The sequence below is a fragment of the Geotrypetes seraphini genome, chromosome 3 (genome assembly GCF_902459505.1).
Source record: "Geotrypetes seraphini chromosome 3, aGeoSer1.1, whole genome shotgun sequence".
NCBI lineage: Eukaryota > Metazoa > Chordata > Amphibia > Gymnophiona > Dermophiidae > Geotrypetes > Geotrypetes seraphini.
This window is the reverse complement of record NC_047086.1, coordinates 402777216-402796635: the sequence shown is the minus strand read 5'-3', so window position 1 is coordinate 402796635 and position 19420 is coordinate 402777216. Positions and strand designations below refer to the sequence as shown.

The 19420-nt window shown below is 45.9% G+C and overlaps 1 protein-coding gene across 7 annotated transcripts in view; it reads right to left on the bottom strand.

The window, feature by feature from the left end:
- AARS2 (alanyl-tRNA synthetase 2, mitochondrial) overlaps positions 1 to 19420 on the bottom strand; it is a 119662-nt gene that overhangs the window by 63007 nt on the left and 37235 nt on the right. For all 7 annotated transcript variants that reach the window (XM_033939986.1, XM_033939983.1, XM_033939987.1 and 4 more), the window contains 7 exons: positions 17414 to 17559; positions 15940 to 16048; positions 15575 to 15613; positions 14268 to 14379; positions 6186 to 6313; positions 5630 to 5777; positions 4394 to 4563 (listed from right to left, as the gene is read on the bottom strand). In XM_033939986.1, coding sequence (XP_033795877.1) covers positions 4394 to 4563; positions 5630 to 5777; positions 6186 to 6313; positions 14268 to 14379; positions 15575 to 15613; positions 15940 to 16048; positions 17414 to 17559 — 852 coding nt within the window. The remainder of the gene's footprint in view (positions 1 to 4393; positions 4564 to 5629; positions 5778 to 6185; positions 6314 to 14267; positions 14380 to 15574; positions 15614 to 15939; positions 16049 to 17413; positions 17560 to 19420) is intronic.

The following is a 19420-nucleotide window of genomic DNA, read 5'->3' as shown; positions in this document are numbered from 1 at the left end:
GGGAAAGAAACATAGAGTATGATGGCAGAAAAGGGCCGTCGGCCCAACAAGTCTGCCCACTCAAAGAACCCTCCCCCTAAGCATTTCCCCGGAGTGAACCCACATGTTTATCCCATCATCCCTTGAAGTTGAGCACGTTACTGGCCTCAACTACCTGACGTGGAAGTTACTCCCTGTCCTCCCACCACCACAGAGACCTACAGCATCGGGGAAGCACCAGTCACAGAGTTAGTGGCATGCGCATAAAGTTATTTGAGTCTAGGCTAGTGCTGCCCGATTCATGAAAAAACATTTCATTTCGATTCAATTCGATTCAGCCTATTGAATTGGTTTTTCAATTCGATTTTCCTGTCCAATTGGGTGTTTGTTTGTTGTTTTTTTTTTTATTGATTTTTTTTCATTTAACAACAAGTGTCATAAATTTTCATACAATTATCTTAATAATACACTTGATATTTCTATAATGTATTTTATACATAACATTTCTTATCTTATATTTCTTATGATTTTATATATCATATAACTGTAATTATTTTTCTTATAAAGTTATACAACATATATATTGTAATGATTTTATCAATTATTTTTTAAATTATTAACCTTTTTCCCTTCCCTTTATTACATTGTTTTCATGTAAGAATACCATCTATTAATAATATTTTATTTATAATTTATAATAAAGAGTATAAACCCCCCTCCCATATCCCCTCCCTCCCTTTCTTCTTTAACTATTTTCTTATTATGGGAAAATGAAATTCAATTATTACAATATTTTGTTAATGGTCCCCAAATCTTTTTGAATTTATCCATATATCCTTTTTGTGTTGCAAATGTATGTTCCATTTTATATATATGGCAAACTGAGTTCCACCAAAAATTATAGTTCTTTTTTTCAAACATCCTGGTGGGTTTATTTTATAGCCTCTTCACCCCCTTTACCTTCTCCTAACCACACTGGCGCTGTGGTGTAAACAAAATAAACAAATAAAAAAGACTTTTCCTCTCTCTGTTAAATCCTAACTCATGTTCGCGGTCTAACACCAGCTCTGGCAGAATGCACATTTCAAATATGACATATTGTAATCACAAAATGGATAATAAAATTAGTTTTTCTACCTTTTGTTGTCTGGTCATTATTCAAATCTTGTTGGTCCCAGGCTCTGGTTGTCTTCTGATAACTTGCTTGCCAGGGTCTCCTTTCTCCGTGCTAACCATCCATCTGCCAACTCTGTCCTCCCTTTCCATTTCCCTTCCCTCCCCAGGAAGTCTGGTATCTTTCCTTTTTTTCATCTCCCTCCACAGATCCACCTTTTTTTAACTACCCTTTCATCCAGCATCTCTCCCTCCTTCCCCACCAACCCAGGGTCCACCATCTCTCCTTTTCTTTTCCCAACTACCCTCCTATGCAGTATCTCTATCCCCCCTCCACACCATCCCTTGTGTCCAACTTCTCTCCCTTTCTGTTCCTTCCCTCCCTAAATCCCATGGTCCATCATCTCTCTCCCTCTGCTTTATTTTCAGACCCATTATTTCTTCCCCTCCAAAGTCCTGCATATGCACGTCTCTTTGAACCCCCCTTCCCTCCCTTCGTTTACTTCTACACCAGGGCCCCCCTCTCCTGAAGGCCTGTTCCCCCTTAAAGGTCTGCATCCCACCCCTGAAGGCCTGTCCTCCCCCTTGAAAGCCTGCACCCCCCCTGAAGGCCTGTATCTACCCCCTTGAAGGCCTGCCTGCCTTTACCCCCTGAAGGCCTGTCTCCCCCCATGAAGGCTTCTCCCCCCCCATGAAGGCCTGTTCCCCCCTTGAAGGCCTGCATCCCTTGAAGGCCTGCCTGCCTGTCCCCCCTGAAGGCCTGTTCCCCCCCTGAAAGCTTGTCCCCTCCCTTGAAGGCCTGCCTGCTGTCCCCCTTGAAGGCCTGCCCCCCCCCCAAGGACTACTCACTCCCCCTCGGGAAGGCCTGTGTGTTCCCCCTGGCCTCCCCGCACCGTTTACCGTATAGAAGCAGCCTGCAGCAAGATCGGGATGCCAGCGATCTTTGCGCTGCTTCGGTGCTGTTTCCTCCGTCGCGGTCCCAACCCTCCTCTGCGTCAAAGGAGGGGCGGGACCACGGCAGAGGAAACAGCACCGAAGCAGCGCAAAGATCGCTGGCATCGCGATTTTGCTGCAGGCTGCTTCTATATGGTAAACGGTGCAAGGCGGCCAGGGGGGAAGCGAGATGCCGGGGGGAGGGAAGCCAGACACCAGGGGGGAGAACCGGCGCCGGGGGGGAACCGGACAGCAGCACTAACCGGCTGACAGCGGCCGGCCAGCTTGAGCAGTGCTGCCGCTGCCTGCTTTAGGGGGCGAGGGTTAGCCAAATCAGGAAGCCGATTTTTTTTTTGTTTGTTTTGAATCGATTTGAATCGATTCACCCGAAGTGAATCGGTGAACCAATTTGAATCGTGAATCGGGCAGCACTAGTCTAGGCCCCCATAAGTCCTCTCTGGCATCTTTTCTGGCTCCCTATTCCATTCAGAGAACATAAGAACATAAGAACATAAGCAGTGCCTCCGCTGGGTCAGACCACAGGTCCATCTTGCCCAGCAGTCCGCTCCCGCGGCGGCCCGAACAGGTCACGGCCTGTCTGAGACACCAGAAGGGGCCCCCTTGCCACCTTGGTTTCCCATTGAGTTTTATCTTCCCATCGAAGTCCTAACCCTCCGGTCTTGCACATGCACTACCTGGTTGGGTTTCTATACTTATTACCTGGTTAGCTTTCTATACCTGTGTTACATCCCAGCACCTCTCTCAGTATCCCACGATCCCTTTATCCCTCAGGAATCCGTCCAATCCCTGTTTGAATCCCTGTACCGTACTCTGCCTGATCACTTCCTCCGGTAGCGCATTCCAAGTGTCCACGACCCTTTGGGTGAAAAAAAACTTCCTTGCATTTGTTTTGAACCTATCTCCCTTCAGTTTCTCCGAATGCCCCCTCGTACTTGTTGTCCCTTTCAGTCTGAAGAATCTGTCCCTATCCACCCTCTCTATGCCCCTCATGATCTTGAAGGTCTCTATCATATCTCCCCTGAGCCTCCTTTTTTCCAGAGAGAAGAGCCCCAGCCTATCCAACCTCTCGGCGTATGGGCAGTGTTCCAGCCCTCTTACCAGTTTCGTTGCTCTCCTTTGGACTCTCTCAAGCACTGCCATGTCCTTCTTGAGGTACGGCGACCAATATTGAACGCAGTATTCCAGATGTGGACGCACCATAGCTCTATACAATGGCATGATGACTTCCCGCGTCCTGGTTGTTATGCCCCTCTTTATGATGCCCAGCATCCTGTTGGCTTTTTTCGAGGCTGCTGCGCACTGAGCAGATGGCTTCAGTGATGCATCTACCAGCACACCCAAGTCTCTCTCAAGACTGCTGTCTCCCAATAATGCCCCCCCCAATTTGTATTTGAACAACGGGTTCTTTTTACCTATATGCATGACCTTGCATTTTTCCACGTTCCACTCATCACAAAGGCCGAGTAGATATCAAAACTGAAGGGGAGAGGTGGAAGAGCTGCTCGAGGTGCTGTTGGTAGCAGACTGGAATGAATTGAGAGAGAGTGGTGGGAAGTGAAGGAGGCCTTTTCTTGAGGGAGAGAGGAGGTTCTCCAGTACTGTAAATTCTGGTTTTGTGGCTCTTTGTATGTGAGAGATTTCCACTTCTGTCACAAACTGTCTGGCAATTTATACATGAGGTGATGGGGCAGTTGCAGGAGGATAGGTTCTGGAAGTAGAGGCCATTTGTGGGGCGGTGGGGCAGTTATTAGGTGATAGTTTCATTTGTAGGATGGTGGCTCATTTGTCCTGTTTGTCTGTTTTAATCAGCCTGTAAGCTCTACTGAGCATGTGGCCTCATCTGTAGTATTGCGTTCAGTTCTGGTATCCTTATCTCAAGAAAGATATAGTGGCGCTAGAAAAGGTTCAAAGAAGAGTGACCAAGATGGTAAAGGGGATGGAACTCCTCTCGTGAGAAGAAAGACTAAAACGGTTAAGGCTCTTCAGCTTGGAAAAGACACGGCTGAGGGGAGATATGATTGAAGTCTACAAAATCCTGAGTGGAGTAGAACGGGTACAAGTGGATCGATTTTTCACTCCATTAAAAATTTCAAAGACATGGGGACATGCGATGAAGTTACAGGGATATACAGTGCTCCCCTGCAAATTCGCGGTCAGCAGTTTGCAGTCCCGGTCATTCACGGTATTTTCCAACCGCAAATGACCGAGCAGGGGAGGCAGGAGAGGGCAGCTGGAGAGGCAGGAAAGGGCAGCAGGAGCGCCGGCGAGTGAAGGAAATCACTCACTGTATGCTCCGACCGCCTCTTCCTGTACTAAAGTCTGGCCTTACCAATCAGGAGCTGCTCACCTGTTGACCAATTCGGATGAAGTAGCCCTGATCATAGCACTGTCCACCCTCCTCTGCATAGAAGCTGGTCTGGTCCAGGACAACACCACAGCGCTGCCCCTCAGGAACCTCCGACAGTAGCAACTGGTCTTTATATAGCATAAGGATGGTGGCCTGGCAAGGACCGAAGACTGATGGCAAATAAAACACAGGCTTTCAAAATACGCACTCTTTTTCTAGCCCTCTTGCTATTCACTTGCTTTCCCTTTCTTTAGGACGGGAAGGAAAAAGGGGACCATCAGAAAGACCCAACCCCACCTCCTGGACAGAATCTTTAGGTCTAAACATCAGAGGAAACACACAATTTAGAGGGCTACATTTCTACCCAGACAAATGCCCTTTTGGATTATAAGGGTTTAAAAAATAAAGTACTGGACAAGTTCCTGGAAGAAAACTTTGCAAGTCATTATTAAGGCTGATGTGGAAGTAAACTACTATTTATTTCTAGTATGAGTAGCATGGAATTTTTGGGATTCTGCCAAGGACTTGTGACCTGGACTCGCCACAGAAACAAGATGGACTGATTGTCTAGCTCAGTAGAGCAGTTCTTATGTGGTTGGGGCTTTAATTACATAACACCACACTGGTATGAAATCTTCATTTTACATATCAGATCCCTCCTTTTTTGGTTTCATACCATTTCCCCCTTTCTGTCTATAGATCTTATATTTATTAGTCCCCAGAGAATGACACGGTGACAGAATTTGTCCCCATAGGAAACCATCCCGTGTCCTTCTTTAGTGTCTATCTCAACCTCAGTCCTTCTACACCAACATTCTTCAATGCAAGGCTTGAGGGTCAGTGGCTGAGCCCATTCATACTCTGATTCTTATGTGAGCTAAATAAAGGATAATGAAGCCATTGTGACATCACTGATGAGGTTGGCTCTTAGGCATTGGTGGAATGTGGTATTATGACATCACAATATCTGCTCTGGATACCAGAGACTGACATTCTTACGTGTCTATCTCAGCCTCAATCCTTCTATACCAACATTCTTCAATGCAAGGCTTGAGGGTTAGTGGCTGGGCCCATTCATATTCTGATTCTTCCCTCTCTCCTTAAAGAATGATACAGGGATGGTTTCCTGAAGTTAACAGTGGGGAAGTGGATGAACCTCATACAGAAAAGCAGTAAATCACCATAACTATATAGTAAAGCTGGTTTACCCCCCAGAGTCCACAGCAGCCCTCTCACCATATCTGCCATCTACTCCCAGGGTGTAGGCATATTTTGGAGACTCATCAGTGGTGGGAATGGCTCGTCTCTGCAGTTCAGCCAGGGAGTGAACATCAAGCTGCAAACCTCTGCCTAAACCTTCCCTCTGCTGGTTCTCACCTTTCTTCTACACAAACACATATTAGGGCAATGTTAGAACATGTTTTGCTTATTAAAAATACATTTTGTTCACTCAGTACAAAGACACTCATAGTACTGATATCACCCACCACCAGGAGCCTCCTTCAACCACTGACCTCACTCACACAGAAAAAGCATCTTCCGTGGTCCTCATACTACCTCACACCAAGAACAAATTGACTTGGCATAAAAGAGTGACTGAAATTTGTTTTAAAAATGATTGTGCGTATATTTCACAGTCAACATGTCATATACTGCTTAGGGTCCTTGAAAGTGGCCGAGATCAAGCAGCGTAGCAGATTTTAGCCACTTAACTATAAAACAAAATTTGCTATTGGACTCAGGCAGCCCCACTCACACCCTTACATGCACAACTTCTCTCCCACTCACTTGCCTGAGCCTCCTCCTCTGCCAATTGATCCAGCGCTGTTAAATTGAGTCCTATGTCCTTCTCTTTCAGCATGAGATTGATCAGATCCAAGGGGAAGCCCAAGTTTCTATGTAAAGACCATGCCACATCCACTATATCATGAAAGAAAAAGACACGTGCATTAGAGCCATCCCCCAAATTGACCCAACACACACAGGATCTCTGTACCAGGAAGAATTCAGGTTTAACATGTGTCCGGTTTCTACCTTATTGCAGTAAACCTCTCTTTGGCAGATTAGTCTTTCCTGTCCTCCTGCCCCTCCATTCTACCTCTTCCTCTATCATCTTATGTGGGCGTTCTTCTCCTCCAACCTCTGTCCCCTAGATAGATAATTCCCCTCGCCTAATGGTTTATTAAGAAATTTACTATACCACCTTTAGTGTTACAACAATAAAGCAAGTTATAGGCTAAAATAGAGAAGGGAAGGGAAAGAAATGGCCAGGTACTAGTGACCTAGATTGGCCACCGTGAGAATGGGCTACTGGGCTTGATGGACCATTGGTCTGACCTAGTAAGGCTATTCTTATGTTCTTATCAGATAGGAAAGAAGCGTAAAGACATACACTAAACACAAAAAAAGGCTTAATACTATGAATACCTTCCTTCTTCCCATCTTCTCCCACTTGATCTACTCTTTGGAAATGGTCTGTGATCTTACTTTGTAACCCTCCTTCTATAACTCTTTTGTAATCCACCTTGAAAAATGCAAGGTAATGGCGAAATAGAAATCTCTAATGTAATAATAACTTTATTCTTGTATCCCGCAATACCATGGAAGTTCAATGCGGTTAACAATAGAAGAGACTGTACATTTACAGCGATGATACATATTACAGTGTTATTACATTTACAAAGATGTTACATAAATAGCAGTAATAAAAAGGCATATACTAAAGAAGAGACTGTACGTATACAGCGATGTTCCATGTTAAAGCGGTGGTACATTTACAGTGAAGTTAAATGTGAGGCAATGAAAAGGCAGGGCAATTAGATAAAACAGAGCTTGAGAAAGAGAGGCCGTAGTGGCTTGGGAGGGGGGCGTAGTCAGAGGGAATGGAGGCATGTCGAGGTCAGGAGGGTGCAGGGAAGGGGGGAAGGCAGCGTTAGCGGAATTTGTCGAAGAGGTAGGTTTTTAGTGACTTCCTGAACAGGTGGTAGGGCGGGGAGTTGGAGATGAGGGCGGTAAGGCAATTGTTCCATTTGCCCGCTTGGAATGCTAGGGTTCTATCAGTGAATCTCTTGTAGAGGCAGCCTTTTAGGGAGGGAAAGGTGAATAGGTGGGCGTTTCGTGTGCGAGAGGGGCCTGCTATTTCAAGGTGCTCAGACAAGTAGATTGGGGAAGATCCTGTTAGAGTTTTGAAACAGAGGCAGGCGAACTTAAAGATGATCCTTGCCTCTACTGGGAGCCAATGGAGTTTGGTGTAGTAGGGGCTAACATGGTCGTATTTTTTGAGATCATAGATGAGGCGGACGGCCGCATTTTGGACTGTTCTAAGACGTTTGATGGTAATGTAATGTAAAACAGTCTAAAAGTATAAGATAAGTCAGTTGATAAAAACAAAGAGTATTACAGAGACAAAAATAAACCAGGTGGCAGAACCTGAGCGTCACAAATCCTGTCATTGAAATAGAGGGGCCTTACTTAATCCAGCTTTGCTTTGAACTGTGTCGCATGCCTCATACTCTGCCAATGTCGCTATGCCCACATTATCCCTCTCCTCAAGTCACTTCATTGGCTCTTTCTGTTTCCACATACAGTTAAAACTCATCTTAATGACATGCAAAAGTGTATTCGCTTTGCAGCTCTTCAGTATTTCAACTCTCTCGTCTCTCCCCCCACTTTCCTCGAGCACTCCACTCATCAGGTAACTCTCTCTTATCTATACCCTTCTCCTCTACGGCCAACTCCAGACTCCGTCCCTTCTACTTTGCTGCACCGTCTGCCTGGAACAAACTGCCTGACTGGGTACGTCAAGCTCCATCTCTTATTCAAATCCAGACTCAAAACCCACTTCTTTGAAGCTGCTTTCAATTGCAAACTCCAACCCATCTTAGCACCAATATCTGTCTTATCGTTCCCTCTGTAAATTTCTCCACCTGAGCACTGTGTATAGATGCACCTTCTTGTCCAGTTTGTCTGTCTTGACTAGATTGTAAGCTCTTTTGAGCAGGGACTGTCTCTTATGTATTGATGTACAGCGCTGCATATGTAAAGTAGCATTACAGAAATAATGAGTAGTCTTTATCTGCCGTCATTTACTATGTTATTATGTTTTAGTAGGAACTTCACATCTATTACTCCCAGGTAATCCAGGATGAACATTTCCCTGGAGAAGCGAATGAGGCTTTAATCATGTTGATATTGAAGCCTGGCAAAGACAGTTCTGCTCCCGAGTCCTATCGTCCAATTTCTTTGCTGAATGTAGACATCAAAATTCTGTCCAAAATCTTAGCTGATAGATTAGCGACCCTTCTCCCCGATGTGATTGCATCCACACAAGTCGGCTTTGTACAGGGTAGACAAGCAGTACACAACGTATGTAAAGCATTGATAGCCTTAGCGCACATGCAATTCCATCACACTCTTATGCTTCTACTCAGTTTGAATGCGGCACAGGCGTTCGACCAGGTCAATTGGACGTACCTCTTTGAAGTGTTAAATTGTATGGGGATATCTGGCTGGTTCGCCTCGGCATTACACACTTTACATTCCACTCCAACAGCAAGACTAAATGACATTATTACTGACCCAATACCTATTGAGAGGGGAACTCGACAGGGCTGTCCCCTGTCACCCCTCTTATTTCTATTGTACCTCGAACCCTTTCTTCGCACAGTGTCTCAGGACCCCGACATAGTGGGTGTGGACTTCGGGACTCATTCACTCAAAGTGTTGGCCTTTGCAGATGACCTATTATTTTTGCTAACTGACCCCGTTCACTCTGTTCGATATTTATTGCAAGCGTTTAACGAATTCAAATTTTATTCGGGATTTACGTTGAACTACCAGAAATCTATGGCCCTAGTTAGCCCCCTGACACTACAACAGACTTGGAGCGGTCACTTCCCATTTACGTGGGCTCAGACTTCAATTCGCTATTTGGGGGTACAGATCCCCCGAGACCTTACGACCCTGTACACCAGCAATATCACCCCATTGCTTCAAGACACCTCACAACATCTACAGAATTGGTCCACTTTTCCCTTATCGGTGCCAGGCCGGGTAGCCCTTTTTAATATGGTGCTCTTTCCCAAATGGTTATATCGCTTTCAGGTTTTACCTCTGCTGCTGTCCCATGCCCATAACATTCGTTTAACGAAAGAGCTATAGCGTTTTCTATGGGGTGGTAAGCGACCACGTATGCCCTTGCTACGGATGTGTCTGCCCAGGGATAGGGGGGGGCTATGGTTTATTAAATGTACGTTGGTATGCTATGGCTTATCAGATGAGACATATTAATGATTGGTTTAGAGGAACATCTGATTTTTCTGCTACACCACTGGAGTTATCTTTGCTGGCTCCGTTCCATGTGAGCTATTTTCTACATGTGGCGGATCCGAGGATGCGTCCTTTGGTGTCTCACTACCCCATTTTTACGCCAGCCAGAAGGACATGGAGATGGGTCTGTAAAACAGCCAAATTGTCTTCTAGGGTGTCTTTATATTTGCCTATACAGGGCAATGGAGATTTCCAGCCAGGCATGCAAAATGCCACCTTTCTTAGGTGGCAAGCACAAGGTCTACAATATCTTTTTCACCTGTTTTCAGAGGAGGGGAGCCTGGTCACATTTGCCGAGCTGCAACGAACTTTTGATCTACAGGCTAATGATCTCTTTGCCTATTACCAGATCCGTCACTATGTTCAGTCCCTCCCAGTGGCTACCCTTACTGATGTCTGCAGGGAGGCGCTTTCGGAACTCTTCAGCCTTTCAGCCCAACAGAGGATTCCTCTACGATTTCATATTGTGGGGATCCGGGATTGCCAACCAAGTACGAATTTGGATATATTAGCGACAGCGTGGGCTGAGGACTTGCATTGCCAGTTGATGGCTCAACAGTTACAACGGGTCCTGAAGAACATTCAGAAGGTGTCACCCAATATTACTCACTGGGAAATGCAATTGAAAATTGTTCTTAGACTTTACATTCCACCGGAACGTGCAGCCCGGATGGGGATTACTGCGTCGCATTCTTGCCCGAAATACAATCAGGCTCGCGCATCTTTGAGTCACATGTTTTGGGCCTGCCCCGCAATCCAACAGTTTTGGAGACATCTGGGCCTATATACCACATCGCTTTGGGGAAGGCAATGGCTTCCGCAACCAAGGGCGTTATTTGGATTTTATAATATAGCCTCGCCCAAACCCAGGAGAATGTCAGCATTTATCTCCAGAGCCCTTTTGATGGGAAAAAAAGCCATCTTCACCAACTGGCTCTCCCGTGATCCCCCGTCATATGCACAATGGAGATCCCTAATGATAGTGCACGCAACACTGGAGAGACGCATGGTGGGAGACTTGACTCTTGGCCCGGGTCGCAAATTTTGTCAGGTGTGGGAGCACTTCTGGCAGGACCTCACACTGCGTTCTCGCAGTAGACTTCTGAATCTTTAAGATTTTATTCCCACATGGATTCTTGGGGAGGAGAGGGGAGGGGGGGGATGGGAGGGGAACTGATTATATTGTTGAAAATGTTATTTCCTGAATGGTACTACTGTTTGTATTTGCTTCTTACTGCTGGAATAATAAAAATCATTTAAACATAACTTCACATAAGAAAATACAGATCTTAATACTAGAGGCAAAGAGTTTCATAGTTTGTGGGCCAATAAAAAGAATTCAGCACCTTTCGTTGAATCTAAGAAGGCAAAACAAGAAGACATTGAGTAGAGTAACAGAGATGTTGAGTAGGACAATAATTAGTAATAGTTATGGTCAGGTATACAGGAGAACCCACTTGCAATGCCCTGTGGGCTAAATACTGCTTAGAGCTACAGCCTCAGCACCCTGAGGCTATGGGTTCAAACCCTGCACTGCCCCTGGTAACCCTGGGCAAGTCATTTAATTCTCCACTGTTCCAGGTACATTTGACAGACTGTGAGGCCACCTGGAACTCATTGCCAGAGAATGTGGTGAAATCAGTTAGCTTAGAGGGGTTTAATAAAGGTTTGGATAATTTCCTGAAAGAGAAGTCCATAGGCCATTATTGAGATGGTTACTTATTCCTAGGATAAACAGCATAGAATCTGTTTTGCTACTTGGGATCTAGCTAGGTCTTTGTGACCTGGGTTGATCACTGTTGGAAACAGGATACTGGGCTTGATGGACCTTTGGTCTGTCCTAATATGACAATTCTTATGCTTGAGTACCTGATTTGTAACCCATTCTGAACTCCTTTGGGAGAATGGGCTAAAAAAAAAAAAAAATCAAATAAAGTCAGACAATCAAATTGAATGTAGTTGATAAAGAAGAGGTGAAATATGCCATGTTCAAAAATGTGATCCAAACAACCTACTGTAATTGCTGCTTGCAAATGAGAAAGATCCAATTCAAAATCAAAGAGTGATACGCCAAGAGAACCTACACCATGTTCATCCTTCACTATAAGATTCTATTTGTGGCTTGGCAGCTGCCAGGTCAATGAGAACAATCCCTTACTGCAGGGGTAGGGAACGCCGGTCCTCGAGAGCCATATTCCAGTCGGGTTTTTAGGATTTCCCCAATGACTATGCATTGAAAGCAGTGCATGCAAATAGATCTCCTGCATATTCATTGGGGAAATCCTGAAAACCCAACTGGAATATGGCTCTCGAGGACCAGAGTTCCCTACTGGCTACCTGGGGATTCTCATTAGTAATCCCTTTCCATATATCCCAACATGAAGACTGCCAATCAAGTGGAGCAAGCTTCATCCAAGGCAAGACAAATCATAGGTTGCATACGCAGGATTTCGTCAGCCGTAAGCCTGAAGTCATTATGCCATTGTATAGATCCATGGTGAGGCCCCACCTGGAATACTGTGTGCAATTCTGGAGGCCGCATTACCGTAAGGATGTGCTGAGACTGGAGTCGGTCCAGAGAATGGCCACCCGGATGGTCTCAGGACTCAAGGATCTCCTGTACGAGGAACGGCTGGATAAGTTGCAGCTGTACTCACTCGAGGAACACAGAGAGAGAGGTGACATGATCGAGACATTCAAGTATCTCAAGGGCCGCATCGAGGTGGAAGAAGATATCTTCTTTTTTCAAGGGTCCCGCGGCAACAAGGGGGCATCCGTGGAAAATCAGGGGCGGGAAACTGCACGGGGACACCGGAAATTCTTTTTCACCGAAAGGGTGGTTGATCGCTGGAATAATCTTCCACTTCAGGTTATTGAGGCCAGCAGCGTGCCTGATTTTAAGGCCAAATGGGATAGACACGTGGGATCTATTCACAGAGAAAGGTAGGGGAGGGTCATTGGGGTGGGCAGACTAGATGGGCCGTGGCCCTTATCTGCCGTCTATTTCTATGTTTCTATGTAATCTTTCTCTGACCAGAAGTGAACGAACCACATGTGCCTCTGGCAACCAGTTGAAGGTGCTGTGAACACCAACTCTCTTAACAAGAACTGTCGCAGAACGAGACATGGGTGTAATCATTAGTGAAGATATGAAAACTGCCAATCAGGTGGAGAAAGCTTCATCTAAGGCTAGACAAATGCTGAGTTGCATCCAAAGAAATTTTATCAGCCGAAAGCCTGAAGTTATAATGCCATTGTACAGGTCCATGGTGAGACCTCATCTGAAGTACTGTGTTCAGTTTTGGAGGCCATATTATCAAAAGGATGTGAAGAGAATGGAGTCGGTTCAGCGTATAGCCACCAAGATGGTCTCAGGACTTAAGGATCTCCCATATGAAGACCGTCTAAGCAGGTTGCAGTTATATTCTCTCGAAGAACGCAGAGAAAGGGGTGACATGATATAGACATTCAAATATCTTACGGGAAATAATTGAATTTATCCCCATTTAGTATGTATAGGGTGGGAGGGTGGATGGGTGGGTTTTATGACATTAGGATGAGTAGTTACAAAAATATTTGGAAAGGGAGGGAGGGAAGGTAATTTATGGTATAAGATGATTGTAAAGTTTCAAGTGAAGAATGTATAGTATGACTTGATTTATTGTACACTTGTTTGTATAATGTAAAAAGGAATAAAGATATATAAAAAAAAAAAATTTAAGAAAGAAAAAAACAAAACAAAACAAAAAAAACCCCAAATATCTTACGAGCCGTATTGAGGTGGAGGAAGATATCTTTTTCCTTACGGGTCCCACGGCAACAAGAGAGCATCTGCTCAAACTCAAGGGTGGGAGATTTCATGGTGACATCAGGAAATACTTCTTCACCGAAAGGGTGGTTGATCGATGGAATGGTCATCCATGTCAGGTAGTTGAGGCCAGTAACGCACTCGACTTCAAGGGACGATGGGATAAACATGTGGGTTCGCTCTGGGGAAATATTTAGAAGGAGGGTTCTTGTTGAGGGAGGGTTCTTTGAGTGGGCAGACTTGTTGGGCCGACAGCCCTTTTCTGCCGTCATACTCTATGTTTCTACTCCCTCCTCCCAAGCCTTGACTAGTCAAGCAACAGATGCTGGACTCAGGAATCAAACTGGTCTCTAGCCCATGGTCCTGCTGCCAAATCACAAGGCTTACCCACAGAGCTCCTTTTGGCCAAAAGCCAGAAAGAATGGCTGTCTCCTGAGCCCAATACATATACATCCCCAGTCTGGTCAAGAAGGGATGCTACTGAACAGCGGCTGGGACTCTCACTTTCTCCCCTCACATCATCCTGGCTGGGCCCAGGAAATGAATCTGGGTTTCCCCAAATACTCTGCCACTGAGACAACAGAACCCCTAGAAGTATGAGACTTTCTGAGACAGTGACAGGGAATGGATAGCCATCTAATGTTTTCTCTGTTGAGTCAAGCTAAATTGGGTTGATGAGGCCTTCCCTCAAATTTCCCCCATTTGCTACCACTGGTTATATGCTGCACACAGCCTCACCTGGGAACTCCTGAGCATGTGGTGCCTGCTGCAAAGTGTGGTCAATGATTCGGCATCCGCGCTGCAGCGAGGCCAGGAAGTCAGCCTCATTCTCATTAATAATGTTCACAATCTGCAAAGAAAAAGCATAATCAAATCACTGCAGAAGGCAACGTCTGAAGCCCCCTTCATTCTGCACTAGATGCAAAAGTCACCACCACCACAACGGAACGTGAGAAGGGCAATCACACATGAGTACGCACCGTAACAGATATGTTATATTTCACCATGGAAGCCCACTGGCTCCAGCTTCCCCACATTCCTGACCCTCTCTCTTGATGCTAGTTGCTAATCACCTCCTCTTTCGATCTCAACCTCCCAACTGCTATAGACCTGCACTTCTTCCCCACCCCCACAGCCTCTCCCTCCTGTTTCCATGATATCCTTGTGGAGAGTTAATGTCCAAGATGATGGCTTTATTAGAGCAATTAGATAATCCACATAAAAATGTCTAGGGCCTAGACCACTGGAAACACGGTCCATGTTTTGACACTACTGTCTTCCTCAGGGGTTCCTATAGGTCCTATAAGCAAGCTTGTGGATTAAATACTGAGTGCATCTCACCAGCGCTGGAGTTATCATTTTTATTATTATGTAATCCACAAGCCTGCTTATAGGACCTATAGGAACCTCTGAGGAAGACAGTAGTGTCGAAACACGGACCATGTTGGGTCCCTATGTTTGCAGTGGTCTAGGCCCTACACATTTTTATGTGGATTATCTAATTACTCTAATAAAGCCATCATCTTGGACATCAACTCTCCACAAGTCTTTTCTTTTTGGTTGCATTCCCTTTTGTGGAGGGATCAGGGTCAACTTTCTTGTTGTTTCATGATATCCTTGCCACCACCATCTGCATTTTATCTCCCAGATCAACTTGCTTCTCCCTTGTCTCTGATCCTTTCATGGCCTATGTTTCCCACCTTAGTCACCATCTCTCTACCTGTCTCATATGTACCTGGTTGGTTTCTCCATCTTTCTGTTTTCCTTCCCACCACACTGAAGCCTTCACCTTCATATATGTTGCATTCACCCTCCTCCTCTCCCCACACACATGCACTGTGCTCAGTATCCCCTGCCCACCCCCACCACACCTCTGATCCCTTTCACTCAACTACAGGAAGCTCTTTGCAAACATCTGTGTATGAAGTAAAGTCTCAAGTGTGAGCACAAGTCAGGATTAGAGGCAGATATGCACATCGGCCACAGTTATAGCTGCAAATCCAAGCACCTGTCTAGCAGAAGATCCCAGTATGATCATGGCTCACCCTGTCTGTGTTTTGCTTCAGCTCCGGGTAGGCAGGACCCTGTGGAAACAGTGACAATCAATGAAGATTTTTACAAGCCAGTCCACCCCATAACATTCAGCTTTTGTCTGGACATCAGTATACACAGCCTCCTTCCATTCAGCTCTCCTTAAAGGCCACCACCACACTCATCCTCTCTCCTTATTCCAGGGAACATTATACAGAAATCTGCCAGAAACTGCAAGAACTACAGAGATTGGTATCTCACTCATTTGGCATAATCACTGCTGTTCGACTGGTGTGCGACAGGAGCCCCCAGGCCTAAGGAATAAGAGGGGAAGCCAAGTTCCCTGCAAGTAAGTGGCTACCACATTAGAGACTCTTACCAGAATTTCAGCCACAGTGGGGACAAGGCTGGCCAGAAACCCTGGAGGTGCCTGCAGGACTTCAGAGGCAAACCTCACTGCCCTGCGCAGAATACGACGCAGCACCAGTCTGCAATAAATCATTTTATAATTCACAACAAGTGTACAGTAAATATCAAACAATTAGAATACAATATCACTTGAAAATCTTCCATATCATACAACAAAAAGATATATCCCCCACCCCCTCCCACTTCCATATACAACAAAAAATATACCACGTGAATATAATATCTTATCATTCATATATTATTAATAGAAATCCAACCCCCCCCTCCGATCCACATGTAAGGGAATCAAGGCCGATATTTACTGGCAGGGTCTGAGCACTGATTGGCTCAGGCACTGACAGGAAAATAAAGCAGCTCAGACCTGCCACCAGCCCTGATTCTTGTAGCCTAGTGCCCCACTCGCCATTGCCATCCTCCGCTGATGCCTCCCCCCCACCCCATGTGGAAGATCAGCAGGAGGGCTGCCCACTCCCTCCTGCCACAGGCTTTTTTTTTTTTTAAATGGGCACAGCTGTTGTGTGTGCACAGCACACACGAGCTACACAATTAACCCTACCCCCACCACACTAACCTGTTGGTCTAGCAGGCCATACCCCCCCAAAACCTTTTTAGAAGACTGGCAGGAGGAAAGCTCATTCCCTTCCACCAGCAGGCTTGCCTCTTCAAAATGGTGGGCCTTCCCCTTCTCAGAACTTCCTGGGATGCACTGGGAGGCCTAAGACTACAATTGGCCCTGGCACATAAGGCCCCTCAAATGGGTGAGGTCGGATGCTTGAGCCAATCAAGGCCTTAGGCCCCTCCCCATATGCACCGGGAAGGGGAAGGTTTTCTATTTTGAAGAAGTGGGCTTGCCGGCAGGAGTGAGCTCCCCTCCTGCTGGTCTTCCTTTTTAGACCAACAGGAGGGGAGCTCATTCTCTCTTGCTGGCAGGCCTGCCTCATACCTTCTAAAAAAAAATATGAGGGGAGGATTGGGAGTGTTTTGTGTTGGGTTTTTTTTTTTTGGGGGGGGGGACAACCCACTAGACCACCAGGCTTGTGTGGTGATGGACTGTGGGAGACCTATTAGTAGTAAGAACTCTCGTATACCATAAAAAACAATGTTCACAGCAGCTAGGGACTTTAACTAATGGGAAGGTTTTTCCATGTGGTTCTGCAAATGAATCAGGGATTACTGTCCAACTCCTACACCAGGTGGGAAAAGTATCAAATCAACATTCTGGAATGTCTAGACTTTATTTCAACAACAAAAAAGTCCAAGGCGGCAAACGGCATGGCCCTGCTAAAGCCAGCACTAGATCGCCCTACCCAATGTGTCAGGGTCAGCTGCCATACCTTCCAAGAGCATCCCCACTCAACCATAATACAACATAAGCATTACACTAACTCCCTGTATTTTATAACAGGCCCAGACCACCTACTTACTCCGCTCCAGACATGCCTGGATATGCGCCATCAGCAATACACACAGCCAGGGTGCGCACGTGATCTGCCACAACACGGTACGCCATGTCCATGTGTCCTGTGTCTGCATTCCCCAGCAGACCTTGGTATGGAGGAGCACCAGAGCTCTGCAGAAAGGGTGGCATAAGGAGAGAAAGTATCAGTGCAGGCAAGCATGGGAACACAAATCTGATATTCTAAAAGGTTACTGCTGCTATTTCTCATTCCTATAGCGCTACTGGAAACACACAGTGCTATATATATACACAGAAGACACTGTCCTCAACTCCATGGTGGCTGCTTTCAGAGGGAGACCTACAAGCACTGGGGATGAAGACTTCAGTCTAATAGGGCCAGCAGACTTGTAAACCCTGATTTCCTGCAATGATGCTTTTGCATTCCACCCTGCAAAACACGGATGTACAAGAGCAGGGGTGCCCAACACGTCGATCGCGATCGACCAGTAGCTCAGGAAGGCAACGTGAGTCGATCGCAGACTCGTGTTGCCGTCCTGATCTACGGGCCGATCAGCCTTCCTCTCCAGTGTTCTCCCTAGGGCCTTTTAGCTGGGCGGTCCGCCCAGCTGTCATCTGCTGCTGCTGAACATAAACACCCCCCAAAAAAAAAAACGGCTTGGAGATTTCAGCCCATAGCGAACTTATGCTCCGGGCTCTAAAGTGTGTGTGCCGGCTTCTCTTCTCTCTGAAACCGGAAGTTATGTCCGGGGGGAGGGGAGAAGGGATGCTGACACGCACATGTTGAGAGCCCTGAAGCAAGCGTTCACTACGGGCTAAGGCGGGAGACAAGTAAATGAAGCATTTCCTCTTCTTGCTGCCGGGTCCTGTCTACTTTCAGTTTCCGCGAAGGCAGGACCCGGCAGCATTTCCCCAATAGATTGATCACGATCTTGGGCTGATCAGCCTTCCTCTTCCCGACGGCAGAATTGACGTAGGGGAGAGGAATGCTGGTTTGCCGAAGCAGGGAGAGCTTGGGGCCTGTTATTGGTGGCGTTTGGGTCCTGGTCCCCGATGGCAATGGCAGTGGCAGTGGCTTGGGGGAGGGCAGGGAGAAAGAAAGAAAAAGGGCAGGCAGGGAGACAGAAGGAAAGAAGAGAAACAGAAAAAAAAAGAAAGCGAGGCAGAGAGAAAGAAAGGGCAGGGAAGAGGAAGGAAAAGTTGGGGGAAGGAATGAGGTCTGGAGGAGAGGAAGCATACAGGCTGAAAGAAGGGAAGAAAGATTTGATGTACAGTCAGAAGAAGAAAGTGCAACCAGAGACTCATGAAATCACCAGACAAGGTAGGAAAAATGATTTTATTTTAAATTTAGTGATCAAAATGTGTCTGAATTTATATCTGCTGTCTATATTTTACACTAAGGTTCCCTTTTACTAAACTGCAATAGAGGTTTTTAGCTCAGGGAGCCTATGAGTGTCGAGAGCAGCGCTGGGCATTCAGCGCAGCTCCCTGCGCTAAAAACTGCTATCGTGGTTTAGTAAAAAGGGAGGGGGGTATATTTGTCTATTTTTGTATGGTTGTTACTGAGGTGATAGTGCATAGAGTCATCTGCTTTGACCTCTTTGAAAAACCCTGGAATAGGAATGATAATTAACATTTTCTCTGCGTACAGTGTGCTTTGTGTTTTTTTTAAATTTTATTGTTGGTAGATCATTTTGACTTGGTCATTTAAAAAGTAGCTCGCAAGCCCAAAAAGTGTGGGCACCCCTGTACAAGAGGATTAAAAGATACAACAATCCTCACATTCCCTCCAGTGCTGCCTATGGTCTTCAGCGTTTGATCCCACTTCAGCTCCTTGTGACCCTGGGCAAGTCACTTAATCCTCTACTGCCCCAGGTAAGAAAAAACACCTTAAGATTGTGAGCTCACTAGGGCTGAAAAAGTACCTGCATATAGTATATGTATATGGCTTTGATTGTACCCACAGAAGGGGTAATCAAATTCATGACCCTTGACCCTTTTGTCCTGCAGACCA